The following is a 27,436-nucleotide window of genomic DNA, read 5'->3' on the forward strand; positions in this document are numbered from 1 at the left end:
CCGGATTAACAGACGCACTAGCTGTCTGTAGTCGTCATAGGTGAAGATGGTCCATGAATACCTAAAGTCAGAGCCTCGTTTTCTTCACTTACTCAGGAGTGAATCTTGAGCGCAGCATCCTCCTGCTTGTACTATAGAAAGAAATTTTGAGATTGTTTCTGTCGGTATAAATCGTTGACTTCAACTGCGTCATAGGGTATATAGAACGGAGGTCATGCAATCTCTCCACCTCCTGGAGCAGGTCAAGTAAATAGTCGAACAGCCTAATCAACAGATGGCATACATTTATCTGCTGACAGTCTCTCTCACCACGTTGACGCCATCATAAATGAAGGCCCGAAGGTGATGGTCGTTGGAGAGTAAAGAAAGACTGCGAGTCGTAGTTTTTGCCTTTTCAGGAACTGCATTTAAGTTTTCACGTGATGAGGCTCGGCCCGATAACTTAGTATTATATAACTAGCAGATTATGTCATCCATTTTATACAACTCTTAAGAGTGACCACAAACTGCATTAAATATCTAGAATAAATCGTATTAACCAGTGATGAATAAGTAGACAAGACAAGAGAGCCACCTTAAGATTCTTTGGATAGTTTGATGTTTTGGATATTATGCTAAAAGGTTCCAAAGTAGTTTAGTGACAGTAGAAGTAGCAGCAGTCAAAAGCTGTCCATAGCAGAAGTCGTCATAGGATGCAAAGCGTCGCCGACTTTCACACAGAGGACAGTCTATAAAAGAGGAGATTTCTTCTTTTTCTCTTCTTCTTCTTCTTCTTCTTCTTCTTCTTCTTTTCTCCTCTACTTCACCACCTTCTTCTCTACCCAGAAAGTTGAACAAGTTAAGAACTATCAAAGTATCTTATATTGTGATATCTATTGGGAGCATATCCTCCCCTGCCTCTCCTCATATCTGCCTGCCTGCCTGCCTGCTAAAGGAAAAAACGAGAGACAGGCGGGCAGGCAGGCAGGCAGAGAGGTGTCAGGAATAAGGAGAGGTGGGGGAGGATAGCAGGATATGGGTGGTAAGAGAGATAATAAGAACTGGAACAAAGTGAAGGGTATAGGTATGAAAAAAAAAAAAATTCCTTTCTTTCCAGTTGAGATAAAACAAAAGGGACAAAGGCTAACTAGCTAGCACATGGGGGATATCAAATGGGATAGAAGAAAGAAAGCAGGAAACCGAGCCGAACAAAAGAAAACGGGCAAGAGAAAAAAGGAGACTTGGGGTTGGAAGGGCAGGGGCAGTGACAACGCCATATCGAGGCTGTGGATGATGACAAAGGAAAAGAAGATGAAAAAAGAGCCGACCGACCAGACCGATTTAAGCAGAAGAAGTTGAAATGGAAGAAAAGGGAAAGAAAGAAAGAAAACTTCAGGGGGTATGTTATGCAGTCATGAAAAAAAGGCCATGAAAAAAAGAGAGAGATGGAAGAAGAAGAAGAAGAAGAAGAAAACAAAAAGGCAGAGATTAAAAGGGCATTTCTTTTTTAACGTGACCTCGACCGTCTTTGGGAAACCATTCCGTCCGTCCGTCCAGTCCGCCAGCCAGCCAGTCCATTCCGATCCAGAGAAAAGAAGAAGGAAAATTGGGAAGAAAAAGAAGATTAAGAGATACATGGTGTATTTTTGAACAACCGGGGTATGAGAAAACACGCTTGCGAGTAATAAATGGGCTGGACGAGTAAAGGAAATGTGGGACTATGGGAAAGATGCATGCATGCGTGACATATGAAAGAGGCGAAAAAAAGGGGGAAAGGAAAGAAAATCAAGTCAGAGTGAGGTTCAAAGTGTGGTTCAAACGAAAGGGTTAAATATCGTCGTCGGTCCGGGTGGGAAAGACGCCGGAGCTGCTCTGAGAGATGTTGCTGTGTCGTTTGCCGCTCGACTCAGCACGGGACAAGGTGACGAGTTTTGCGCTGCCGGCGCTGATGTGGCGGATATGACGGCCTAGATCGACGCTCTGGGCTCGACGGATCTCAGTTACACCCTCTGGCTCGTCGATGGGGCTGACTTCGTTCTCGCTGTCGATGAACTCGGTGAACAGGCCTTCGCGGGACTTTGCGCGGTTTTCGGGGTTGATCAGACGAGGCTGTTTACCGACGCTGGAGTGCCAGGTTGGTGGGTCACCATCGGCGTTGGCTAGGGCCATGCCATCGTCAGCGTCTTCGGGAAGGGGACTGATTTCAGCAGCATCGGGTTCGTCGTTGTAGCCGTTGACGGCAGGGTTGATGATGGCAGAGTCATTTGAGGTGGTGATGTTGAGCCCGTGTTTTGGAACCGTGTCTTCTTCTTCCTCTTCTTTGGGCACGGGGAGAGCGCCAAAGTACTCGTCGCTGCTGATGGCGTTGTCATCTTCCAGATCCGGGTCAATGATGGGGCTGACATCGTCGTTCAGGCGTTCGCGAGTTGAACCGGGGCTCTTGAGTGGTGCTTGGGAGAGACGCCGGGATGGACGGCCAGAGAGCCAGCTGCCCTCCGAGTCGATGGAAGCCAGGGACTGCGCTAGAAAAGTGCTGTTGGGTCGGGTATCTGGGCCGGACATGTAGGTTCCTGCTCCAGTTCCAGTACCAGCCCCGCCGGCCGAGATACCACTGATACTGTACTTTTCGGCACCGCTCATGCGCTGCGAGGGTGCGACGGAGACGGAGTACGAGTCTTCGCGGTGGAGGTTGTACAGAGGCTCGGGAGAGTACATGCGAGGTCCTCCTGGTGCAGATGTCGACAGCTGGATTGCAGAGCCCGAAGCAGAGCCATCGTCGAGGTGCTCGGTGAACTTGGATGTGATGGACTGGGTATCAGTTCCTACGCGGTGGGAGGAAGCAGTGGCGGCAATAGCAATGGGAGGTGAAGTGACAGCACCGGATCCAGGAATAGCACCGGGATTGACGTACGGATGGGTGCGAGACGTGACGGAGAATTCAGAGGAGCTATTCTTGGACAGGATGTTGCGGTTGGGTTTGCGACGAAGGGTGCCTCTACGACGGAAGAGCTGGGTCCAGGTCCGGCCTAGTTTGGTCTCGTTGAGCATGGTGCTTGGTTTGGTCGAGGCTGATGCAGAGACGGATGCAGAAGCAGAGGCAGACGTCTCGGAGACCGAAGGCTGGCGGAATGCAGGGTGCTGGCGGATGTCTGGAATCTCATCTCTGCGCTCGTCTGCCGGGATAGCGAGTTCAATGGGCTGTCCATTGCGCGAGAGGACAGTAGCTAATGGGGCAGCTGGGCCTTGATGTTCTCCCGATTCTGCTTCTGGTTCTGCTTCTTCTTCTATCTTTCGTTGGGCGGTCTGAACGCGGTCTTCCTTGATCAGGCTTTCCTTTGAGGCGTCCTGGAGCCATGACTGGGCTGGTTCGAGAGATTGTTGCTGTGACTGAGGCTTGGAAACGTCCATCGGGTCTAGAGACGAAGAAGGAATGCTAGCAGTTCCTGCACTGACTATTTTCTCAAGCGGCTGGGTCTGTGACTGTGTCTGGGTGTCTATCTCTGACTGTGGTTCTTTTGGTTGCGACACTGGATCCTTCTGTTCAACGGGTTTGTCTGCCTGACGAGCAGCCGCAGAGGCCTGCTGCTGCTGTTGCTGCTGCTGCTGCTGTTCTCTGAGGATCTGACGCTTGACGAGTCTGCGTCGTCTGTCACGGTCCATGAGCTGGCGCAGGGCTCCGGCGTCCATGGTGTCAGCCAGCTCGTTAATCTTCTTACTACTGCCGGCAGTAGCAGCGGCCTGGTCGGCAGAGAACCATCGTGGTTTAGCCTTGTCTCTGGTGGTAGAAGATCGCGAGATGTCAGCAGTGGCAGGGAGAGAGCTGCGGTTCCCATCTGAGGAGGCATAACGAAGGAATGGCCGGGGAGACAAGGCATTGAGAGCACTGAGCTTGAAGGTGTGTGACGGAGGCTCAGCCTGATCGAAGGTAGTGGAAGAAGCAGCAGCATTGGCAGCACTGGAAGACGGGGTGAACGGGTCAGAGAGATGCTTGTCCTTGTTAGAAGTGTTGTTGTTGTTGTTGTTGTTGTTGTTATTGTTGACATTGTTGCTGTTGGTGGTTGTGGCAGCACTGCTGCGCTTGGGGTGTTCCCAGACAAGACTGCCCATGCGCTTGATCTCGAGTTCGCGCTCGGGATCGATGCGTCTGCGTCTCTCCGAACGACGGCGGAGGATAGAGGTGGGCTCGGAGAGATATCTCTTGCCATGGTGGAGCGTCGGGACAGGGTAGGCAGAGGAGGAGGAGGAGCCTTCACCCTGGACCTGAGACGGGAGAGGGTGAGACGGCATGGCAGCGTTTTGGATGTGCGGTTGCTCAGCCTGGCGGAGCTTGGACGGGGCGAGAGCATTGACGGAGGCAAAAGTGTCGACAGAAGTGGGTTGCCGCAGAGCTCGACCGGCGGGCAGCGTCATGGGGGAGTCAGCAGTGGCAGCGGTCGCCGGGGTCGCGGGGGAGGATGTCGATGTCGCTGTCGCTGCCGTCGGTGTCATCGTTGTTGTTGCTGCGGCTGCTGCGGCTGCCGGGGGGACGGCGCTGTACTTCTGACGCTTGCTGTCTCGCCGGACAAGCTTGCCAGCAGAGAGGCCGCCGTGTCCATGGTGTCCGCCAGTCGTGGCCGTCTTCGTGGCCGCCTCTGTCTGAGCTGGAGGAGTCTGCGGCTGCGGCTGCTGTACTGCTGCTGTGGCCGTAGTAGTATTAGCGGTCGTGGCGGTCGTGGTGGTCGTGGTGGTGGCCTCGTCGTCGCCCTTGCGAGCCCGCTTCTTGTGACGGCCAAAGGGCCAGAGAGCCATGACGCGACGGCGGGTCCAGGACTTCTCAATGGCAGGACGGGACAGCGAGAGAGGGAGGACAAGAAGGAGACGAAGGGAGCCTGAGCGAGGCCGTGACGCCCCCGGCCGACTCGGCGTCGGGCTCAAGGTCAGGCGTCTTCAGGCGTCAGGCCGGGAGAGGGAGAGGCTTCTTGGGAGGGCGGTTGATCGGTGACGTGGTAGGCTGGAGCTGAGCCGGACAGAGAGACAGGGACGGGTCAGAAGCGAGCGGCGAGAGACATCTCAGGGAGAAGATGAAAGAAGGGCTGAGGATGAGAGGATGAGAGGATGAGGGAGAGGAAGAGAGAGACTGAGACTGTCCTGTCTGGCTGAGCAGCGGAAGAAGAAGAAGAAGAAGTAGAAGAAGAAAAGAAGAAAAGAAGAAAAGAAGGCGGTTTTTTTTTGTGTTCCTGGCTTTTTCTTTGCTTTTGGTGAAGCTGCGGAAGAACATAAGGCCGGAAGATGAAGAAGCAGAGCCCTGTAGAAGAAGAAGAAGAAGAAGATGATGATGATAATGATAATAAAGAGAGGAAGAAGATCTCTGATATACAATAATGCCTGGGATGCTACCTAGAGATGGCGGTTGTGGTGATGCCTTAAACGCTGGCTGTCTGGGAGCTGCAGGCCGGCCAGCCGTTTCATCACAGCGAAGACCTAGGAAGAAGAAGAAGACTATATAAGGAGGATTAAGAGAAGGATTAATGGCAGGATTAAGACGCAAGGAGGAGCCTATAAGATCTGCTGTACGGAGTAACACATATAACTAATGGCTATGGAGTTACAAGACTGGCATCGCGCTGTCTGTTACATCTATATTATTGCAGGAGAACTCGAGGACGCAGGAGGCCGTCGACGGGAGGAAGACGAAGCTGGCGGCGGCGGAGGAAGCGAGAAAAGGGCCTTCTTCTGCTTCTCCTGCTTCTCTTCTTCTTCCTCTTCTTCCTCTTCTTCTTCTTCTTCTTCTTCTCTGGCCTCTGTCTTTGGCTGTGCTGAGACCGAGATGCTCTCTCCCGGCCGCAGACTCAGGTCCTTCCCGGCATCATCACCAGAAGCCGCAGAGGCAGAGGCAGAGGCAGAGGCAGAGGCAGACGCAGCCGTAGACAAGGAGAGAATCTTCCTCGCCTCCTGCAGGGCGACGGAGAAGTCAAAGGCTTCGCTTCTCTCCTCGAAGCCCAGGCCCAGCACTGCCTTCTTGCCCTCGCCTTCCACCCGCAGCGCAAAGAAGCGACTCGAGTCCAGCGTCTGCTCGACCACGCCGGCATCCACGTACGGCGCCGCAGCAAACAGCTCGTGGGCTCCCCCGGCTTCCTCCAGCAGGATGTCGACCTGCAGCCGTTCTTCTTCTTCTTCTTCTTCTTCTTCTTCTTCTTTNGCCTCTGGTTGTAGGTCTGGTTCCTCCTCGGGCAGGGCGAGGGGCCGGTTGGGGGTTCGAAGGGCCGGAGCTGGTCTTGATGCCGGCGGCACTTTGACTGGGACTGCACTCTCAAGCACTCGAAGACGGCCGGCGAAGATCTCGGAGGCGCTGTTGCTGGTCCAGCTGGCGGCCAGGTAGCCCTTCATCGAGGTCAGCGGCGGCAGGGCGTAGACGTGGACGGCGCTGCAGCTGTACAGGACGCGCTGGATGGTCGACGGTGGGAACGGCTGGCCTGTTCGAGGGTCCTCCATCTTGCTTCTTCTTCTTCTTCTTCGTCTTCGTCTTCGTCTTCGTCTTCTTTCTTCTTTCTTCTCGTTTCTTGCTTGCTTGCTTGCTTTTCTTCGGTTGTTACTGCGATTACTTGGTTCTCGGTGGGCTGGGCTGGCTTGCTGGAGCTCCCCCTGTCCCTGCTAGCTCGGCTTGCTAGTCTCCCTTTAGCGGTAGATCATGGGCAGCCGATGAAGTCATTTCTCATAGCTAGGAGAGCAGCTAAGATACAGATAGTAAAATATAGATTCGGCCCTGGCCTGGCCGTGCCTGGGAAAGTGAAAAATAAAAAAAAAAAGAGGGCCGAATTATCGATTCCACTGCTCTGCTCGGTGTCACGATACAGCCCGGCTGTTCCCTCTTCCTGCGTCTTCTTTCTCTTGCTTCCCTTCTTCCGTTCCACGTTTCTCCCGGTGTAACGCGATAGTTCACAGAGTGCAGCCTGTCAGGTTCCCGGCGCTGATCTGTTGATCCCGGCGCCATGGTTGATATCGAGGCTCGGCCACAAGTCATATTAAAACAACCACAATTCATGGCTGGATAATAGTTACGGCTGGTCAACTCAAAACCAGATCTTGATGAGTTCCTCGCTGACGGCACTCGGAGTGAGCACGCCTGCTTCCGTGATCAGCGCCGTGATCAGGTGTGGGGGAGTGTAGTCCACGATATCAGGCGCAGTCCGGCGGCGGTCCTTCGGCGAAGTCGAACTGCTGCTGCTGCTGCTGCTGCTGCTCTCGGTAGTAGTAGTAAACTCGATAACCCGCTGATCAACGGGAAGATCGTACTGGCCAAGCGGGAACAGTCTCACAAACTTGTGGCTCTCCGCCACAACATAGAAGGGCTTGCCCATCGCCTTCGCCAGCAGGCCCATCTGGTACGTGCCCATCCGCGATATTATCCCGCCGTTCTCAACCACCCCTTCCGCACCCACTATCACCGTGTCCACCATCCCCATCGAGTACGCCACAGCTGACTCCGGCACCGTAGCCACAGGCACTCCCTTCGACCGCAGCACTGCCACCGTCTCCATCCCCTCGGGCACCGTCCCCGCTGCCGTCGTGGCTTCTTCATGGCTATGGCCGTTCGGCAGCACATATATCACCCGGAACCGCACCTCTTCGCCCGCCGCCTTGCGCAGCATCGCTCCCACAGCCCGGGACCCGCCGTTGGTCATCACCGTGCTGCCGTCTCGTACGAAACCCGTTGCGAACGCGGCGATCTTGTCTCTGCTCTCCTTGGCTCGCTGGATGAACAGCCGCCCGTTCGAGAGCAGGTGGGCGCGTATCGCGTCAAAGTCCCCCGCCGGTCCCAGCTTGCCGGGTCGCTGCAGCGTCGATATCAGGTACCGCTGGAACAGGTCGGTGCCGGCGGAGAGGCCGATCGGGTTCGGGATCGAGCGCTTCAGGTGCTCCGTGTGTTTGTTGAGCAGGTCCAGCGTCTCGGAGATGGTCGAGGATGGTGAGTGTGTCAGTAGCAGCACCAGCGCCTCGATGGCAGCTATAGGCATCGTCAGGTCTGGGTCTGTCCGTAGTAGCTTGTGGTATGTCTCTACAATGCTGTCTTCTGTCAGTACATAGTCATATCTCGTAACTAGCCATTAGATGATATATGTATATGTATAAGTGACAGTCCTCTACTCACTCAAAGGGCTCCTTGTCCCCGCTTGAAGGGGTCTCCAGGGCCGGTGACATCTTGACGCGTAGTGAAGCAGCCAATCTAGTGTATCTCAGGCTTTCTCTGGTTGCTGGCTGCTGGTCGCTGGTCCCTGGTAGTTCTTATATGCAATCCTGTAGCTGTCAAGCAAACCGCGGGGCAGCTCTGGCCGCAGTCGGTGTTGTCTGCAGCCGGTCGTTTGCTATCGGGTATCCCTCGCGGTCTCTCTCACAGTCGCCGGCGTCAATCCGTCCTGATATCCCGATATCCTGCTATCCAGCTATCTTCCTGCGATCTTCCTGCGATCTTTCTCGCTGTTTGTTCTTTTTCTTCTTCTTGTCTTTCTTCGACTTTTCGACTTTTGGTGACTCTTAAGGTCTGAATTGCCCGAAAGAGCATGTTTGGCCAGTTTGCAGCCACTAGTCCGCTTCGGGAAAGTTGCTTATCATGTAAACAAAAAATGCGGCTCGAAAGGAAGTTTTGGACATTTTTATATCATTCACGAAAGACGAAGAAGCCGAGAAGAAGTCGAGACGAGACGCGGAGTTGGACTGGAAGAGACGGGAGACACTGTATATATACACGCAGAGACGAGCCATGGCGTACAACTCGCGGACGACGCAGTACCGCGGCGGGCAGCAGCAGCAGCACCGCCAGCAGAAGAAGGAGAGCGAGACAGACGCCTTCTTGCGCCTCGTGAGTGTCCCCAATGCCGGCTGTAGATGGCTGTTACTTACAGGTGTATAGCCGGACAAGGTCATTGCGGGCTGCATCAACGATATCGGCATTCCCTTCACCATGGCGGACCTCCTCAAGCCAAACCCGCAGCAGGTCCAGATGGTGTTCGAGTGGTTCGCAGAGCTGTTTATGAACACCACGCGAGAGACCGTGGAGCCCGCCATGCTCGCCGCTGCAGAAGACATTGCCGGAGACCAGGCGGACATCTTTCCCCCAGATACGCGCAATCTGATGGGCTTCCTCGTCTCCTTGCGAAAGCTGATGCTCCAGGTTCGTAGTCTTTGCTTATGATACTTGTGTATGCACAGAGAGAGAGAGAGAGAGAGAGCTAACAGCATGCAGTGTGGAGTTCACGACTTCACGTTCACAGACATCACCAGGCCGACGTACGACCGCATCGCAAAGATATTCTCCTACCTAATCAACTTCGTCCGCTTCCGAGAGTCGCAGACCTCGGCCATTGACGCCCACTTCAACAAGTCAGAGGACACCAAGATGCGCATCGAGACGCTCTACGCAGAGAACCAAGAGCTGGAGCAGCGGCTTGAAGAGATGAAGAGACAGCAGAAGGAAATGGACGGGGTGGTGCGGGAAAAGACGAGCCGGAACGACGAGCTGAAGACCCGGCTGCTGGAGCTGAGGCGGGATCAGGAACGGGTGGCAGAGACGTTTGAGAGGGTGAAGGGGGAAAAGGCAAGGAAGCAGACACTGCTGGAGGAAAAGACAGAGAAGCTGTTGAAGAGTCGCCAGGAGTGCGAGAAGCTACGCCCCTATGTCTCCCAGAGCCCCGAAAGCCTACAATCAGCCCTCACGGAACTGTCCGACAATCTCGCTCATGATAAATCCCAAGTAGACGGCATGGAGAGGAGAATGCGTGCCCTGCAGACATCGATGAACACCTTTACCGTTGTCAATAATGAAGTCCAGAGCTCCATCAAGCTGCTAGAAGATATTTTGGTAGAGTTACAGAAAGAGGACGACCAGGAGTCCAAGGGCATCAAGAACAGAGAGGCCCTCGCCGAGCGAGGCAACACTGTCAGAGAGGTCGCGCACACCGAGAAGCTGCTCCAGTCGCAGCTGGCCCGCTGGCAGGAACGCATAGAGGCCCTGCGCAAGAGCAGCAGGGAGAAGGCCGAGCAGGCCCAGGCTCGCATGGAAGAGCTGCACTCGGTGCAGAAGCAGCTGCGCGAGGAGCGGGCTGAGAAGCAGCGCGAGATGGAGCGTAGGCGCATCCGCATCGAACAGACAGAGAAGAAGGTACGTCATTTTGCTTGCTTGATTTCTATATTTATATCTAGCTCTATCGGCTGTTCTATAAATATACAGTGTTTATCTACTATCAATCATCCTCCCCTGCATGGTGGCCGTTGACTAACAAAACTTGGTAGATGGCGGACTTGAAGGAGACGATCGAAGATGAAATCCATCGAGCGCACGATGAGTACCTGAAGATGGAGTCTCATATCAAGCTCTACACGACAGAGATAGAAAAGTGTCTCTAAAGTGCCTGCAGTGTCCTCTAACTACGTCCACGGTGGATGGATATCAGGGGCGTCGACTTGCTTTTTGTACAGTTATGTTTGATTTAAGATACCCATAGCATCGCCGGAGTTTTTTTTCTTTTACTTGGAGGTATGAATGATATGACAGTTGATGACTATGATCTCTATCTTCTACCAATATATTTCATCAATCAAACCGAAACCACTTCCTTATGACCTGCTTCACCTGTATGGTCTTAACGCCGGGCAGCCCTTCTTCAACAGTAATCCAGTTCAACAGCGGAACTTCTACGTCCCATATTCCAGAGCCATAGCCTCCTCCACCTTCTCCGTCCAGCGCGGATTTGCATTCACATAGAACCAGCCTGACTTGTTCTCTCGCAGCAGCCTCCACGGCCAGGGCAGCCGTCCTCGACAGTCCCTGCGCAGAGAACTCGACAGTAGATGAATGCAGGGAGACCAGGTTGACTACTGCAAGCATAGCATCGCCTTGACACAGCTTGTTCCGTTCCTGTCCATCCTGTGCCCGACGCCTCCTGAAAGAGCCGCCTAGATAGGCCCGGAGATGCTCGATGGCCGGGCAAAACACAACCCGTATTCTCTCAGAGCGAGATAGTAACTCGAGCGTGTTCGAGAGCATCCAGTGATTGTTCTCGCGTTCTTCTTCATGACTGTCTTCTTCCTCATTCTCTTCTTGCTCTTCTTCGTTGTTTTCTCCACGGTAATTCTCTGCATGCTCGCTTTCTTCCGGGACCTCTTCGGCCGGTGAACTGGGCTGCTCACGCGGTACAACTATAGACTGAGCCTGTATATCCGCGTACAGCTCCTCGATAAAGGCCTCTCGCGTCGAACACACTATCATAGTAACCGTCGACGCATCGCTTTGTAGAAGATGCTGTGTAAATTCCACCACGGAGTCGAACGTTGCGATGCTCATGCTGCTCTCGCGCCGGCCTGCGCACAACAGAGGCCTTCACGGGGGGTATCTGCCCTTCATCTAAGGCGTTTCCTCAGTTCTTCTTCATCGTCAGCCACTGGTGCAGGCGTTGTTTTTGCTGGAAGTATTGCTTTTCGCCGTTGATCCAGGGAAAATAACTAGTTATGTCATGTGGATGGAGTTTGCAGGCAAGCAAAAAAAGCCATCGACCAACGAAAAGTCACACAAAACACGACCGACCTCATCCTCCACCGGCGCTTTTCAAGGGCTTCCAAGCCGATCGTTCGTTCGACGCCCTGCAGTCAAAAGCCGGGGACTATTAGTAAAGCTGTTCTCTTCATATGATTAGCTGTTGGAGCCTCCCTTGCCATGGAGACCATATCGCGGATCTCGTCGATGCTGGAAACAGGTAACTAACTACCTAGTTCAACTGCAATCCCGCCAGCTCCGCCGACTGACGAGAGAAACCACACGCATATAACTGACTGATGGCCTTCCTTACAGCGCGCGAGCTTACCCTTGAAGCTGCCCAGACGGCCAGCTCGGTCAGGAGCTTGAGACCGTCCTCGTATGCCTCCCGCACCGCCTCGGTGTCGCAGATCAAGAAGCTGCTGGATAGCAGGAATGATAGAGATATCTTAGACGGCCTGCGCAAGGTCATTTCGGTACGCTGGATACTGGCCTTCTCACTGCTACATCGTGTTTGAATATTGAAGGAAGCCCTCTCTCTCTCTCTCTTTCTAGTTGATGTACAGGGCCGAGCCATGTCTGCCTTTCTTCTCCGCCGTCGTCAAGAACGTTGCAAATCCGAACATCGAAGTCAAGAAGCTGGTGTACATATACCTATTGCACCATGCAGAGGCGGAACCGGACCTCGCCCTGCTGTCCATCAACGCTATCCAAAAGTCTCTGACAGACCAGAACCCGCAGGTTCGCTCCCTGGCGTTGCGGACAATGTCGGGAATGAAAGTGCCGGTTATCAGCCAGATTGTTTCCCTGGCTATAAAACGAGGGTGCGGCGACATGAGCCCTCATGTCCGCAAGGCTGCTGCCCTAGCTATCCCGAAATGCTACCGGCTTGATCCAGGGACACTGCCACAGCTCATCGACTACCTTTCCATTCTACTCGGAGATAACCAGTACTTCGTCGTTGGGCCGGCCGTTGCTGCATTTCTGGAAATATGCCCGGAGAAGATCGAACTTATTCACAAGCACTATCGGAGCCTGGTAAAGAAGCTGGTCGACATGGATGAGTGGAGTCAACTGGTCACTCTCAGGCTTATGGTATTTTACGCCAGGAAATGCTTCCCTAGAAGAACGCAGAAGGTGAAAAAGTCCAGTCCCAAGGGATTCTATGAAGATGAAAACGAGGAAGATACCCAAGAAAACGACCTGGGCGAAGAAGAAGTTGATATCGTTGATCCGGACCTCGAGTTGCTGCTGAAGGCTTGCAAGCCGTTACTCCAGAGCCGGAATTCAGCTGTAATCGTGGCAGTTGTTCGTTGCTTCCGGTACCTGGGAACGGTAGAGCACTTGGAGTCAGCCACTGGCTCGTTGATTGCCTTGCTCCGCAGCCCGCAGGACCTGCAGCATGTTGCTCTATATAATATCATCTCCGTTGCCCTCATATCACCCAAGCCATTTGTGAAATATGCATCGCATTTCCTTGTTAGATCTACTGATTTGCCTCATATCTGGCGTTTAAAGCTGGAAATACTGACCATGTTATTCCCTCACTGCGGGAATCACTTCAAGGGCGTCATTCTTAGTGAGCTGGAACACTTCTCCAACGGATCTGACCATGATCTAGTCCGTGAGAGCGTTCGTGCCATTGGAAGATGTGCCGAAGCCCATACTGGCTCATCTACGCGCTGCCTTCAGCTTCTCCTCCGCCAGATCACTAGTGCCGACGACGTTCTAGTTTCAGAGGCTGTAACGGTTATCAGACATCTCATTCAGCAGGATACTGCAGCCCATAAGGGTACCGTCGTCATGCTTGGTAACCACCTGGGAACTACGAGCAGTCCTGGCGCTAGAGCGAGTATTATATGGCTAGTTGGGGAGTTTGCTGGGATCGATCCTCATAACAACATTGCGCCGGATGTACTACGTCTGCTAGCAAAGGGCTTTTCAGATGAGTCAGAAACAGCCAAACAGCAGATTTTGTTACTAGGAGCAAAGGTGTACCTACATCATCTACTTAACTCGCCTACAACCTCGAGTGATCCCAAGAACTCATCAGATGATGGCCAGGACGATAATCGTGAGTTTGATGCAAATGACCAAGTTTCGTCGCCAAAGGAAGAGGACTCTATTACCACTCTATGGAGGTACATTCTCCTACTAGCCCGGTATGACACCTCATATGACCTCCGTGACCGAGCTCGTCTATACAAGTCTCTGCTCGCTGTGCCCAGCTCGACTCAGCTCGCCAGTCTTTTGCTTCTAGCGCCCAAGCCGATCCCCCATACCTCCACTCCTTCGGAGACTAGGAAAAATCTCCTCATCGGCTCGTCAACTCTAGTGATAGGTCCGGACGCAGGCATGTATGGTCTAAGGGGCTACGAAGACCTTCCCGACTGGGTGGAAGCGGGCCATGAACCGGATCCGAAGCTTCGAGACGATGACTCCGCCAAATCTGGCGCATACGGCGAGAAGGCCAACACCACGGCTGGGGAGCGGCTTGATAAGGCTCTCCAGGAACATAACGTTGTATCTGGAAAGGGGAATGTTAATGGTAGAATCGGCAATGTTCCCAAGAACATGTCTCTTGATGATTGGCTGGCAGAGGAAGAGGAAGAGGAAGAATATGAAGAAGACGACGAAGAGGAGACTGAGGAGGAGACAGATGAAGAAGCTGAAGAGGAGGAGGAAGAAGAAACTGAATATGAGACTGACGAATCTGGAGAGGAGGAAGGAGAGGAAGAGCCGGATCAGCAGCATGCTCAGTCAGGAGCTGAATCCGCAAAATTACTGAAATGAATAAAGCATTTACCGGGCATTATAGAGGGATATTACTGTCAATAGCATCTATTCCATGAGGATCAAAAATTTGAAAAAGTTTTTATCGTAATATTAATATTAATGAACGAGTGTATTTGAATACCTAGGCTTAACCTGGCTGACATCAACCCCTATTATAGGTAGCCCCTTTTCTACCAAGGTGTGGCATTGGCAGCCTTGAAAGGGCAGCCAATTAAAGACACAAGCATGCATTGGCGCATGCTTGCTTTGGATTATCTGGTTCACTTAGGAGTTACACAGGCCTTGGACGCATCCGTGTGTATTCATGGCCTCGATTCTACTTCCTGCACAGGGTCCCATATCATAGAAGTGAACGAGCGGCTTCTCCAAGGAAGCCGGACTTTCTGGCTGAGACGACCATTGATGGGTAGAGCAGCAGTAGTATATAACTCTTATAGCCATGACTATTAGAGCAGTATTTACGTGATTTTTGCGCCTCTTACCCGGATATCTACTTCGTATGGTCCTGTTTCAAGACTGGAGAGGCATGGTCACTTTGTTCTGTGCACCAACACTAAGTAGATAGGTATTCAGGTATTCTGTCCATCTGTGGAAGAATGAGTGATGATGGCAGGTAGGTAGGTATGATATGGGGACGGCTGGAATATATATAATCAGATGTAAATTGAGAGAAAGAGAGATAGAAAGAGCAATGAAATTATCGATTATCGCGTAGAGCGTAATATCCAAGGATGCGTAAACCAATGTCAGAGCTGACTGACGGGATTTACCAACCTGAACAAGTAAAAGAGAGGCAGGTAAAAATTAAGCTCTCCTGCAGCCTCTGAAGGCCGGACTTTCTCTGCTGGGAGAGAGAAAAATTACTGGTAATTAAGACTCCCGGGGGGAATAATTAACGAGCCACACGTAGTGAAATAAGTGAGATTAAATCCGAATAGGCTATAAGATACCGATCTGGTCTTCCCTGGGTTTAAGTGATTGATATCATGTGCATGCCAGAGGCCATAGGCCTTGGGGATTTTAATAGACCCGAATTGGGAGAGGCCGTGGGTATGGGTTATTTTTGATTAAGAAACTCGAGGGAGGTTAAGAATAATAAGAATGATAATAACAAGTAGGAAACACGGATCAGTAAGCGGATAAGCGGCTTACCAGCGCCGACTAAGATATAATCAGTAAGTATTACTTTGAATGACTTAGGGTATATTAATGTCGTACCTATAAGCTTCCGCGACACGTGGATGACGACGCTCGAGTCTTGGAGCAACATCATCTACTTGACGCTGGATTTCGTCGTCAGGTAGTTCCAAGGACTCTTCTCTTGCGCGCTTTCTGTGGTATGACCCATGGAAACTTTGGGGTTTGGAGTATCTTTGTGGAGTTTGTGGACGTTCATCACTATCGTTGTTTCCAGGCGTGGTGGACATTGGGGTGTTGGTATTGTCCTCCGTGTTCCATGCCTGGCTATGATGACGTTTATATTCACGGTCATGGTCCCGACCTTGTTCGGAGCCAGTATAACTACCATTTTCTTCTGGTGATTCGGCTCCATTGGCCTGTCCTTGTTCTTCGGAACCGGCATAACTTGCATCATCAGGTATCTCCGGTTCATCAGCCTGCTCGCTATCATAAGTTGTCTCTTCGACGATAGGCTTGGGAGGAACATATTTATGAGCCGCCATCATATCTTTCTGGCGGTTGATAAGGTCTTTGACAGGAATCGTCTCCCCGTCCGAGGGGAACTCAGAGAAGATAGGATCTCCCATCATAAAGGGCCAGTCCTCTGTGTTTCGGATATTTTCGTTGAACTCATCAGCTCCCTTATTCAGGAAGTATTTTGAGACTGACATTCCGGGGGGTAAAGAAGTATGTGGAGGCAGTTTGCAGATATCATCAAGATCACTGAATACTGATGGAAGTGGCCGGCCAACTGCGTGAGGCGATCTCCAGGCTGCATATTGTAAAAGTGTAATTAGATAGGTGTGGTGTATGAAAAGGAGGGGAATAAAACATACAATTCTGTGCACTGTCAGTGGTGTCTAGGTCGTAAAATCCCTCCACATGGCTGTCTGGCCTACGTGAGGATGTATGTCCATCTCTGCCTTTACGACCTTTCCCTCGCCATGAATGGCTGCCACGTGGTGGTGCATCCCATGAAGGTGGTGGTCCGTCCATGGGATATTCGGGATAATCGCTCTCTCGACGCCGAGGAGGGCGGCGGGAATGATAACCTGGGGGAGGGGCATCATTATAGTGGTAGGGTGGCATAGGCCCATGGGAATCATAATCATATCCAGCCATCGGTGGAGGACCGTGAGGCTCATAAGGTGGGTATCCATACGGCGGTCTGTGATGCCACTCCTCTTGTTCAGGGGAGGCAGGTCCTGGATAGTCATAGTAGTTGTATGAATGTGACCCGTGAGAGAATGAGCGATGAGGTGGTCCTCGTTGACTAGGTGGAAACTCGTCTCGATATTGATGCCGAGGCCCCTCAGCTGTTCTTTGCCGTTTTGCTGGACGTGGATGTTTATGAAAGCCACTGTGGACATCAAATTAGCCAAAAATATGTAGCCACAAGTTTGTAATAATAGCTGCTAACTCACGGTGATGTTTCATGTTGATATTCGGGACAATGTTGAACCATGTGGTCATAAGATCCACAGGTATAGCATGAAGGCGGTGGCTGGTCCTGCGGGAATGGAGCGTTCATTGGGTGAAAAGACCCATGGCCCGGACCACCTTTCTTCGATCGATAGCCATAGCTACCTCTGCTCCCACGTTGCGCTTTGCTGCCAAAACCAGGTGCTGAACGCCGTCGCTGAAGCCCCTCGTCGGGTGAGCCCATCTGCTGGGGAACCATCTTGTGTTGGTGCTAGAAGTTGAGCATGAAAATAGGGAGAAAATGGAGATTATGAGAAGACGAAGAAGATGAATGAAGAAGACGCCAGAATGTTTGTGCTTGGTTCGGTATCAAGCTTTGGGAATGGTGACGTTGATATAACCTTTCGCGAGATGGAGCATTGCCACTAAGCTTAAAAACAGCTGATATCTGAGGTATAGTGATATTCTGCGAGTGCTACAGTTAAGGGTATTCCAGTGGGTTCATCCAGCATGGGTTCACATTGATTGTTCGTTTATGGAGGGCGGCTGTAGTCACTGGAGGTTTCTGTTACCAGTTTCAAGCAGTGCTCCCGAATCAGATCAAAGTGAGGTATGCTCTGGTGTACCAGACGTATCAAGTGCTTCGATCGAGCGACAATGGTTGTTGGTGGCTGTAATAATATAAAAAATGAGAAGAGACAAAGAGTATCCAAAAAGAAGAAGAAGAAGCCGGCCCGGTCTCGCTCTGTGTCCTTAAGCGCGCGCAAGAAAGACGGAAGTTGAGGTTGAAGTTGGAAGTTGCAAAAGTTCGCGACCCCAAGGGAAATTTATGGCGTCGGCTGTTTGTTGTTCCGCGCCGGACCGAAAAGGGGGGTCACGTGTAACGCCTTATCAGATCTGATATAGCCAGCGAGCCAGCGAGCCAGTGTTGTAGGAAGCACAGGGATAATTGGCCCGTGAAATGTATAGACTTTGTTGAGCTCGAGCTGGTGCTGGATAGAGCGGTAGGTTCTCTCCTGGAAACAAGAGCTGATCTACATGGACTGGGGAGATGTTTTGGTGGCCGCGGCGAGATCGACCCGACGCCCGAGTACGCAATTAGCTAAGCAAATACGATTAGTCATCCGTCGATATCAGAAACGGGGCCGTGAGAAGCAGCAAGAACTTTGCAGCAAGCAGAAGAAGTCGACACTTTTGCGCTGCTGAAGCCTGCTCTCTCTTGTTATCAGCTGTCTTATATAAATAAGCCATGCATGGTCCTCGCATCTAAGACCCCAGACGCCCTGCATCAAACCATGCGAGTTCCTTTTTCTCCATACCGTCCCTCGTTACTTCAACCAGCCCAGCAGATACCGATACAGGTCAATCGCTCCCTTCCGTCAACATAGTGCGCGCATCTTCCTTCCCCTCCCCAATCACCGGAAGACAAAGATACAGATAGGACTGGGGATTCCCCTCCCTCGTCTACCGATCAGCACTCTTTTTCCTAGGCGTCATGCCTGGCCTTCCAAGTGAGTGCCAACCTGAACCATAGCCGTTTGTATATTTATGCTACATATTTATTTTTGGTATTTGATCCGTTGTCTGACTGGGCTTCTTTCTTTATAAATAGCTAGTATTGATTTGGACGAGTGCATCGAACGGATCTACAAACGCGAACTGCTGGCAGATTCGGTTATTGAAGCGATATGCTCCAAGGCAAAGGAGCTGTTAATGAAAGAGAGTAATGTCGTACATATTGCTGCTCCAGTTACTGTTGTCGGCGACATACATGGCCAGTTTTACGACTTGATTGAGATTTTTAAGATTGGAGGATTCTGCCCTAATACAAATTACCTCTTTCTTGGTACGTAGTTGGCCTTACCATTTGTCTGTTTAGGGGAGATGGCTTTTCTCTGACCGTTACAGGGGACTATGTCGATCGAGGACTGTTCAGCGTGGAGACAATCTCCTTGCTTATCTGTCTAAAGCTCAGATACCCCGAACGAGTCCATTTGATCCGAGGAAACCATGAATCGCGAGGTGTCACGCAGTCGTACGGTTTCTACACCGAATGCGCTCGAAAATACGGCAACGCCAATGTCTGGCACTATTTCACCGACATGTTCGATTTTCTTACTCTGAGTGTCGTTATAAATAACCAAATCTTCTGTGTCCACGGCGGCCTGTCTCCTTCCATTCATTCGATTGACCAGATCAAGATCATCGACCGGTTCCGCGAGATACCACATGAGGGGCCCATGGCCGATCTAGTCTGGTCAGACCCGGACACCGAACGTGATGAATTTTCTTTATCTCCTCGAGGTGCAGGTTACACTTTTGGAGCACAGGTGGTCAAGAAGTTTTTGGAAGTGAACAGCATGTCGCATATCTTGCGCGCACACCAGCTGTGTCAGGAAGGGTACCAGGTGCTATACGATGACCGATTGAGTACTGTATGGAGTGCGCCGAACTACTGCTACCGGTGTGGAAATTTAGCGAGTGTGCTAGAAGTCAGTGATACTGGTGAACGATTCTTCAACATCTTTGATGCTGCGCCGGAGAACAATGATGTCCATCGCGGAGACCAGGCGACCCAGCAGGGGAAAGATGGACAGAATCCGGTGATTGAGTATTTCTTATGATATCCTCGATTAAATATGCAGAGCAGAAAGAAAGAAAAAGCAAGAGAGATTCCCCATCCAATCCAGCCAGATGAACTTCCAAGGAGTTTCAGTCTTGATAGGTTTTTAAGAGGGTATTTTCTTCAACAGAGTGTTATAAGCCAGAGTGGTACAAAGGCAGACACAAAGAAGAAGCGAGAAAAGAGGTAGTCATCTTCATCATTTAAATGAGGAAATTAACGCTATCTGGACGGAGAACAAAATCTCTTGTCGTTGAAATAAAGATCAATCATTGATGAGGCAACAGTAGTGTGAACACCAAGACGCGACTTGATTACGCCTGGTGAAAAGCGTGTCATATCCCAAGATCAGGGCCACAGTCCGGGTGCTGCTGGTAACTAGAGGATTACAGAGCAAACCCTCTACCAGTCCTTGGCGATTTCGAAGGTCCATTCGAACTTGAGATGGTCGACATCATCGTCATCGACGAATCTGGAAACGGCGTTATAGCGTCCTCGGGAGAGCATACCACAGGGAGCCTCCTCCTCGTTGACTTATCGAGGTTATGTTGTTAGCTGGATTACCGCGGAAAAGCAATTACAGACAAGGCACTTACACTTCTTCTCATATACTGGCTTATCTGTGGTGTTGGGAGCATAGCTTCCCTATAGATACTATTGTCAGCGCAGCTCTCCCGTTTTGTTTTGCCTTGATCCCGAGGATATCTGAAACATACCAGCATCTCCTGGTCCTTGCTCACTCTGATGCCCTTTCTCTTAACAACCTGAACATATTTCAGGCCACTGAGAACGTCGTGCTGCACCTGGAACGTGGCCTTGATGCGGAATCGGCAGCCTTCCTTGATGGTGAACGGTTTGTCCTTGAGACTGTCGACCGCTCCAGGTTCCGAGAGGTCAATGGTGATATCTTCTCGTCCAGCGACCTCGAGAGCAAGCGACTTGATGATACAGGTGCGAGGGTCGTTAGGGTTGGAAATGGGAGTACCGCTTCCCAGGCCTAGCGAGGCCTTCCATCGGTTGAGGGATTCGTCGTTCTGGTCTAGAACAAGCTGGTCAGCAACGGTTTCGAAGATAGACAAAAGTAAATACAGAGCGGTAGCTTGAATATAAGTAATTTCCATGCCCACTAGGGACTTTGCAGCATTGTATACGGGGGTACAGCAGCAGGAAGACAGCCGTCTTGAGCTTCCCCGGGAGAGTACTGACCTAGCTTCTGGTACTCCTCAACGGTCTTCTTCTCACCGACTTTGAAGCCGTCGGTTCTGGTGGTGGCCAACTCGTCTTCGTGGTCTGCCATGGCGGATACACACAGTAGTCTAACTGAGCAGGAGAGAACGGTGAGCAGTCACTCTGGAGAAGAAGCTGTCGAGCTGTCCAAAGGGCGTGTCGACGGTGGTGTTGTTCTGTTTTGAAGGTTTTCTACAAGGTCTTCTATTTTCCTTCTAAGTGGGGTAACAACAAAGTCATAACTATTAAAGTATTATTATCATCATCATTTATTATTATTACTATTATTGATCGATCGAGCTCACTATCGAAGACGCGGAGACATGCACTGCTTCTCGAGCATTCATCGATGACGGTGACGATGTCTACGACTGTGACAGCCTGTCCTTGACGTGAAGGCACGCCTCGACTGGTCGTACAGCGGCGGATGGGGGGCAGCCTTGTAGCTTGACAGACACCCAGATCTACAGCGTCAGCGGGCCCCCTGCCAGCTCGCGGCGGCATATCGACGGCGGACAAGACTAACTAGCGGGCTGAGAAGGTGACCGAAGAGTGAGTCAGGTAGTTCAACAGGCTGAAGAATAAGTTCTCGAGCTTGCTTTATTGTTCTATCGGATCCTTCTCGCAGGCTGTGGTTTGGCAGTATAAATACCTCGATTCGTCTGGCTTGTATAGACTAACAGACCACCGCTAGCAACCAAACACGGTCAAGATAACAACAAGCCAGACAGACGGCCGGCAGATAGCATAACTACATAATAATGCCATTCACTGCGGAGGATTTCAACAGGGCCATGGCCCCCTCAACAGACGAGCGGAGGACATACAAGGGCAACTGTCACTGCGGCAACATCCGGTTCATGATCAACAACATCGCGCCCCTGGAGAAGGGCAAGGCCGTCCGCTGCAACTGCTCGAGCTGCGTCAAGCATGGCTACCTGCTCGTCTACCCAAGGATCGAGGACGTCGTCTTCACCCACGGCAGCATGGACTCGATGTCCGAGTATCGCTGTGCCACCATGTCTCGGCCGCATAAATTCTGCGGGAACTGTGGCACGCCAGTCATGATCCAGCTGGAGCATGGAGACACACCCCACCTGCGAGAGAACATCGCCGTTAACGTAGGTCTTGCTTCTCCTCGTTCTCTTCAGACCGCTGCTGACAAGCTGTATATAGATCCGAACCCTGGAAGACGTCGACGAAGTACTGGACAAGATCCAATTTCTGGAATTCGACGGGAAGCACGAGATTGGGGAAAAGTATACCCTGCCTCCTGTCTAGCCAGACCAGGGCCTGACCATCCACTCTCCTCTCATGTCAGCCCTGCCGTGTTGTGCTGTCCGGCGTGTATATATAGCTATCCATACGGAGTATAACTAGCAACAATCTCCATTCATGCGGTGCAATCCCATCCCTTCTCTCCTGCTGTATGCTGCATGCACTCCGCAAAACTGCCTGCCCAACGCTCTCCTCCCGGCGCCGAAACAGGCTGCCCTGTCAGCGTCTCTTCTGCTCTTGCTGCGTCTTCCTCGTCTTTTGCTGCCCAAAACGAAGAAAATAAATAAATTAAAAAGTAAGAAAAAAAAGAAAAAAAGAAAAAAAAAGAAAAAGAAATTAAAGAGTGACTCGCTGACTAAGCCGCTCCCCCCCCCGAACTTTTCCCTTTTTTTCCTCTTTTGGCGTTTTCTGCGAGCGAGAGAAACGCGCATTTCTTCTTCCTCGACCTCGACCTCGACTTCGACCTCGACTTCGCCTTTTCTTTGCACAACAGAACAGCTTCTGCCTCCGTCTCGCCGTCGCTTCGCCTGCTGGGCCTAGGTCTTGCTGCTCCGTCGTTTTGTGTCGCGCCGACCAGAGGTAGAGAGATAAGTGTTGAGGGCGCATTCCCACCCTTGAAGCCATACTTGTCCACGTCGACGGCGACTACTCGATCACGCCCCGTCCAAGATGCGACCACTTCCCGCGCGCCGCAACCCACACCTCCAAGGCAGTAATTGCCCGGAATGTACGTCAAGAAGTGTGCTCGTGAAGGCGTATCGTCTCTAATCTGTCTCTGTAGATGAGGAACTCGTTGCGCGCCGCCGCCTGGGCAGGACAAACCTCGCTGTCGCCCCGGCCAAAATCGGCTCCTCGAATGCGACCATGCCCTCGAACCTGGGGCCGTTCGAGTACGCACACCTCAGAGCGCCGCTTCCGGCTGATCTGAAGGGCTCGGAGATCTTCCCGCCCAAGCAGCACCACATTGACTCCTATTTTCTCATGGTGAGAGAGAGACCTGATCCCTGCGCGTTGTTTTAGACCGAGCACACACCGGGCAGCGTACTAATTGATATATAGCGCCGGAGTCGTGATGGCCATATAAGCGCGTCGGGAATGTTCAAGATCGCCTTCCCATGGGCTAAACACTCGGAGGAGGCAGATGAGCGCGAGTATCTCCGGACGCGTCCTGAAACCAGCGAAGACGAGATCGCAGGAAACGTATGGATTTCGCCAGAGCTAGGTGTGTAGTGGCCGTTTTCCGCCCTTTTTTTGACCGCCTGTCAATTTAGCAAAACTAACATTTTGCCCTCAGCTCTTGAACTAGCAAGAGAATATGGCATCGTGACATGGGTTCGCGCTCTCCTGGATCCCACAGATATCCTAGAACGCGGGGACAGCTCGTCACCGGATGCAGAGGCGATTCCGGAGCCTCCCAAGTTTGACTTGCCGCCGCTTGACGCACCGCTCCTCTCCCCACCTGAAGAGACTACCGCCCGTGGTAGAGGTAGACGGTCAGCTTCACCATCCAAGTCCGCTTCAGGCCGGAAGATGGCCATTCCCCGCAAGTCGCGAAGGGCGCAGAAGGAGTCCAATGCCAATGCCAGTAGTTCTCTTCAAACTAGTCTAGACGCTGCTGCCGCTTCCCCGGCTCCCAAGAAGCGTGATGAGGAGGAAAAAGAGGCTCCCGAGGCCAATGGCCATGATGAAGACGCGGAAGAGGAAACCACCCTTGTCAAGAGACCCAAAGAACGCGTTACTGTTGAAATCGAGTCGAAAGTGGATGCTGTAGGAGATTCGGAGAGTGCCATTACCAATGTCACTGTTCAGATGCCCGCCGGCATCTCCGATTTGCCTATGCCAGAGAACACGGAGAAGATGCTGGAAACAGCCAAGGAAATGGTAGAAGAGGCTACCAAACTCCAGGAGCAGAATGAGGAGACCGAAGAACAGGCTGGATCTCCTGCTGCCAAGAAATCTTCTCGGAAACGAAAGGCTGAGGAGATAGTAGTGGAAGAGGATGAGGAGGAGGCTGAAGATCCTCATGCCTTGAAGAGAGCTAAGATACTTGAAGACAAGCTCAGAAACGAGAGAGTACGGAACCGTGCTCTATTCGGTGTTACTGCCACTCTTGCCATGGCGTAAGTCCATACTTCCTACATCCATTGGACCTACACTTGCTAACATCTTTCAGTGCTGCGATACCTTATTTCTTTTAGTTGATTTGATATCTTTATATTTAATCATCAGTGCTATCTTGGCCACTGATGGAGGTTTTCGATCCTCCCTTTTCTTTCCTTCATCTTTGTTCTTTTTCTTTCATCCCTCTCCAGTCAGATTGGAATTGGCACTGTGTTGCACTTGATAGTTATTATCTTTTCCAGCTGTTATTTTTCATTCTTCTTTTACTGTATTTGCTACTGCCTATCCCCCCCTCCCCTTTGCTCACTATGTATCCCTTTACATCCCCTCCTGAGTATTCCTCATGCACGGTCCCACACCCGTTTGCCCGAATACACGCCGCTACTCCCTGTACAGCCTCGCGTTTCCCCTTCCAGCCCAAGCTCCCTCACTTGAGTACGTACCTAATTCACTCGCTATTACGCCGGCTGTCTCCCAGAAACAGACCCCAACTGGTCTTGTCAACCGAAGCTCTATCCCCCCTTCCCACTTCCTAGGCCCTTCACCCCTAGATAACACTACTACACGCTGCGTCCTTACTTCCACCAACCATATAAAATCAATCCTATAATATAACCCGCTAATCCACTCCCCTCCCTCTCAAAACATTGCTTAGCACAATATTGGAGTTTTCGGCGTCAAAGGTGTGCATAGCATGTACCCCTTTTCTCCATGAGCCCTACCATCCTATTATTTAAGACTCACCGGCCTCAACCCCTACTAATACTCTATAACACACGTCTACACCAACCCTGCGGATGTCTAGCTCATTGACAGAGCTTAAAATTCCACCAAGGCACAATATCACGACCTCACCAAAAAGGGAAACACGCACATATGGAGGTGATATGTCCATGGATTTGGCCATGTTGTTTCCTTTTTCCCCGTCTTGGTCGTTGTATATTTCTCCCTCAGCTTCACTATCGGTTTTGGCATGTAGACTTGCGCTTATTACCGTGGAAGCCAGCGTTTATCCAACGGTTCAATATGGCCTCCTATCTACATGTCCACCCACGGTTTTCCGATGGAGAGACTGGCTGTGCCATTGCTGTTTTCCTTGTCTCCTTTCTTTTGTGTAAATATCAATCACCTATGATGGCAAATTTTAGTACTAGTTTAAATTAACGGTGAATTACGGTCTGAATAATGTGTCATTTCTCCCATCCTTAATCATTCATATCGTCATCGAATCCTTGTGATCTCTGTCTGTTTTTTGCCTCCAAATGTTTGTTATTCTTGAGCTTAGTTATCGATAAGAGGAAAGCTTGGCAGCTTTTCATCCTTTCAAACACTTGGATCTCCAGGTCAAACGGCGATTCACGCCGCATTTCAACTACAAAGCCCCCTCCGTCAAGACGCTACACTTCCTCTGCCCGCCCATTAGGCCGAGTAAGTCCTCACACCTCACTATTTATGCTGTGAAAAGCCGAGGATCATGTCACTGCCAGGCTTGGAGCTCTCGCAGCCCACCATCGAATCCCAGAGAGCTCCTGCAGCACCTGTACAGCATACCCTTTCTCAAGGCTCAGAATGGAGATTTGAAGTTGCGTATGGGAACTCAGTTAGAGTCAAGGTATGGCACCCCAATGCTAACTTCACAAGTCATATCACTAATATCGGTGTCTTGAACGCGGAGTGTAGCTATTATCAGGCACTGCAGAGCTGTTTGGAACAGAACTAGCTACGTCGCAAACGTATACCTTTTCAGGGACTAAGGCTGCCATATACACCTGGCATGGATGTACATTGGAAGTGACAGAAGGAGATCCAGTTGCTATAGGAGTCATTGGGAGTGCCCCTGTTCCCGCTGGATCAGGCAGTGGGGGATGTCAAGTGGAATATACCGCCGAAGAAACGCCAATGGTAGACTATGCGAACGTACACTTCGCACTGGAAACACTACGAGATGAGGCAAAGGCCAACGGTCGAGGCGGGCCCCGTGTGCTAATTCTAGGGCCGGAGGATGCCGGCAAAACGAGCCTGGCAAAGATATTGACGGGTTACGCAACGAAGATGGGACGTCAGCCATTTGTGGTCAACCTTGATCCGTCAGAGGGGATGTTGAGTGTGCCCGGTACATTGACAGCAACGGCTTTCCGGACACTTATTGATGTTGAGCAAGGTTGGGGAAGTAGTCCATTGTCTGGGCCAACGCCCATACCGGTTAAACTCCCACTAGTGTACTTCTATGGCTTACAGAGCCCTCTCAGTGGTGGGGAGGAACTTTACAAGTCTATTGTCTCGAGACTCGCTCTGACAGTAGCGGGCCGGCTAGCTGAAGATGAGGAAGCAAAGGAAGCTGGAATCATTGTTGATACCCCCGGAGAAATCAGCCAAGGGAAAGGTGGCGGTGAAGATATCATCAATCATATAGTTACAGAATTCTCGAGTATGTTTCCATCCCCGGATATATATAATGATGAAAACTCACCTTCTTTTAGTTTCGACGATTCTCGTTCTTGGGTCGGAACGTCTTTATAGTACGATGGTCAAGAACTATGATGGGAAGCCGATTTCTACAACCTCTACAATGCCCGTATCAGACGAGAAGATATCCGTAGTCAAACTCTCCAAATCAGGGGGTTGCGTTGATCGTGATGAATCGTTTATGAAATCTACTCGTGAATCTCAAGTTCGATCATATTTCTTCGGAACATCCGCTCCATCAACTGCATCTTCAGCTCTTTCATCTACTGCTCCTGGCTCAGTCATATCTCTCTCCCCTCACGGTCAACATGTTGATTTCGACAATCTATCTATCTACAACATTACTATTAACAGTGATGAATACGATGGCATGAAGCATATAACTAATTCTACAAGCGAGTTCTCATTTCTTCCAGGTGGCAGCAATGATGACGGAGAGGACGACGCGCCTGCGTCGGCTGCTGCTTTAGGGCCTGGTCCGTCATCATCAGGCCTCCCTTCCCAACAGATACCCCTTAAGAAGCTGGTCGCCACACCTGATTACCCTGTTCCACAAGCGCTGGAGAATACATTGTTGGCAATCACTCATGCTCCTCCAAATGCGCCTTTGAATGAAATCCGGGATGCTAGCATTATGGGGTTCCTCTACGTTGCCGGTGTAGATTCAAAGAAAGGGAAGCTTCGACTATTATCTCCAGTAGCTGGGAGAGTACCCGCGAGAGCCATAATATGGGGAAATAAATGGCCTGGAGAAATCCTCGGATTGGTTGGATAAACCAGTATCATTCTGCGAAGCGTGATGTGATAATATACTAGACTCTAGATATTTGATTAATTGA

The 27,436-nt window shown here is 51.2% G+C and overlaps 14 protein-coding genes across 14 annotated transcripts; 7 read left to right on the forward strand and 7 right to left on the reverse strand.

Annotated features, from left to right (window-relative positions):
* Positions 1–1,407: 1,407 nt before the first annotated feature.
* ARB_03043 (uncharacterized protein) lies at positions 1,408–1,629 on the forward strand (the record flags this gene model as incomplete). The annotated part of the gene is made up of 1 exon (XM_003010296.1): positions 1,408–1,629. One exon carries the CDS (start codon positions 1,408–1,410, stop codon positions 1,627–1,629), a length of 222 nt encoding a protein of 73 aa, XP_003010342.1.
* Positions 1,630–1,806: 177 nt separating this feature from the next.
* Positions 1,807–4,767, reverse strand: ARB_03044 (uncharacterized protein; the record flags this gene model as incomplete). Its single annotated transcript, XM_003010297.1, has 1 exon — positions 1,807–4,767. The coding sequence occupies one exon, from the start codon at positions 4,765–4,767 to the stop codon at positions 1,807–1,809; it is 2,961 nt and encodes a 986-aa protein (XP_003010343.1).
* Positions 4,768–4,912: 145 nt separating this feature from the next.
* On the reverse strand, positions 4,913–5,544 carry ARB_03045 (uncharacterized protein; the record flags this gene model as incomplete). The annotated part of the gene is made up of 2 exons (XM_003010298.1): positions 4,913–5,457; positions 5,541–5,544. 2 exons carry the CDS (start codon positions 5,542–5,544, stop codon positions 4,913–4,915), a joined length of 549 nt encoding a protein of 182 aa, XP_003010344.1.
* A 51-nt stretch (positions 5,545–5,595) lies between these two features.
* ARB_03046 (uncharacterized protein) lies at positions 5,596–6,450 on the reverse strand (the record flags this gene model as incomplete). Its single annotated transcript, XM_003010299.1, has 1 exon — positions 5,596–6,450. One exon carries the CDS (start codon positions 6,448–6,450, stop codon positions 5,596–5,598), a length of 855 nt encoding a protein of 284 aa, XP_003010345.1.
* Positions 6,451–7,028: 578 nt separating this feature from the next.
* On the reverse strand, positions 7,029–7,973 carry ARB_03047 (uncharacterized protein; the record flags this gene model as incomplete). The annotated part of the gene is made up of 1 exon (XM_003010300.1): positions 7,029–7,973. One exon carries the CDS (start codon positions 7,971–7,973, stop codon positions 7,029–7,031), a length of 945 nt encoding a protein of 314 aa, XP_003010346.1.
* A 543-nt stretch (positions 7,974–8,516) lies between these two features.
* ARB_03048 (uncharacterized protein) lies at positions 8,517–10,359 on the forward strand (the record flags this gene model as incomplete). Its single annotated transcript, XM_003010301.1, has 5 exons — positions 8,517–8,568; positions 8,628–8,815; positions 8,867–9,127; positions 9,200–10,114; positions 10,246–10,359. The coding sequence occupies 5 exons, from the start codon at positions 8,517–8,519 to the stop codon at positions 10,357–10,359; spliced, it is 1,530 nt and encodes a 509-aa protein (XP_003010347.1).
* Positions 10,360–10,546: 187 nt separating this feature from the next.
* On the reverse strand, positions 10,547–11,296 carry ARB_03049 (uncharacterized protein; the record flags this gene model as incomplete). The annotated part of the gene is made up of 1 exon (XM_003010302.1): positions 10,547–11,296. One exon carries the CDS (start codon positions 11,294–11,296, stop codon positions 10,547–10,549), a length of 750 nt encoding a protein of 249 aa, XP_003010348.1.
* A 488-nt stretch (positions 11,297–11,784) lies between these two features.
* Positions 11,785–14,278, forward strand: ARB_03050 (uncharacterized protein; the record flags this gene model as incomplete). The annotated part of the gene is made up of 2 exons (XM_003010303.1): positions 11,785–11,961; positions 12,041–14,278. The coding sequence occupies 2 exons, from the start codon at positions 11,785–11,787 to the stop codon at positions 14,276–14,278; spliced, it is 2,415 nt and encodes an 804-aa protein (XP_003010349.1).
* A 1,199-nt stretch (positions 14,279–15,477) lies between these two features.
* ARB_03051 (uncharacterized protein) lies at positions 15,478–16,830 on the reverse strand (the record flags this gene model as incomplete). Its single annotated transcript, XM_003010304.1, has 2 exons — positions 15,478–16,320; positions 16,360–16,830. The coding sequence occupies 2 exons, from the start codon at positions 16,828–16,830 to the stop codon at positions 15,478–15,480; spliced, it is 1,314 nt and encodes a 437-aa protein (XP_003010350.1).
* Positions 16,831–18,377: 1,547 nt separating this feature from the next.
* ARB_03052 (uncharacterized protein) lies at positions 18,378–19,695 on the forward strand (the record flags this gene model as incomplete). The annotated part of the gene is made up of 4 exons (XM_003010305.1): positions 18,378–18,393; positions 18,495–18,728; positions 18,791–19,485; positions 19,528–19,695. The coding sequence occupies 4 exons, from the start codon at positions 18,378–18,380 to the stop codon at positions 19,693–19,695; spliced, it is 1,113 nt and encodes a 370-aa protein (XP_003010351.1).
* Positions 19,696–19,907: 212 nt separating this feature from the next.
* ARB_03053 (uncharacterized protein) lies at positions 19,908–20,802 on the reverse strand (the record flags this gene model as incomplete). The annotated part of the gene is made up of 4 exons (XM_003010306.1): positions 19,908–20,038; positions 20,102–20,150; positions 20,222–20,631; positions 20,712–20,802. The coding sequence occupies 4 exons, from the start codon at positions 20,800–20,802 to the stop codon at positions 19,908–19,910; spliced, it is 681 nt and encodes a 226-aa protein (XP_003010352.1).
* A 691-nt stretch (positions 20,803–21,493) lies between these two features.
* On the forward strand, positions 21,494–22,297 carry ARB_03054 (uncharacterized protein; the record flags this gene model as incomplete). Its single annotated transcript, XM_003010307.1, has 2 exons — positions 21,494–22,079; positions 22,113–22,297. 2 exons carry the CDS (start codon positions 21,494–21,496, stop codon positions 22,295–22,297), a joined length of 771 nt encoding a protein of 256 aa, XP_003010353.1.
* Positions 22,298–23,105: 808 nt separating this feature from the next.
* On the forward strand, positions 23,106–24,134 carry ARB_03055 (APSES transcription factor, putative; the record flags this gene model as incomplete). The annotated part of the gene is made up of 2 exons (XM_003010308.1): positions 23,106–23,232; positions 23,305–24,134. 2 exons carry the CDS (start codon positions 23,106–23,108, stop codon positions 24,132–24,134), a joined length of 957 nt encoding a protein of 318 aa, XP_003010354.1.
* A 1,471-nt stretch (positions 24,135–25,605) lies between these two features.
* Positions 25,606–27,372, forward strand: ARB_03056 (uncharacterized protein; the record flags this gene model as incomplete). The annotated part of the gene is made up of 3 exons (XM_003010309.1): positions 25,606–25,743; positions 25,812–26,559; positions 26,612–27,372. 3 exons carry the CDS (start codon positions 25,606–25,608, stop codon positions 27,370–27,372), a joined length of 1,647 nt encoding a protein of 548 aa, XP_003010355.1.
* Between the last annotated feature and the right edge of the window lie 64 nt (positions 27,373–27,436).

This window comes from Trichophyton benhamiae, assembly GCF_000151125.1.
Source record: "Trichophyton benhamiae CBS 112371 chromosome Unknown contix01456_5.r1.exp, whole genome shotgun sequence".
NCBI lineage: Eukaryota > Fungi > Ascomycota > Eurotiomycetes > Onygenales > Arthrodermataceae > Trichophyton > Trichophyton benhamiae.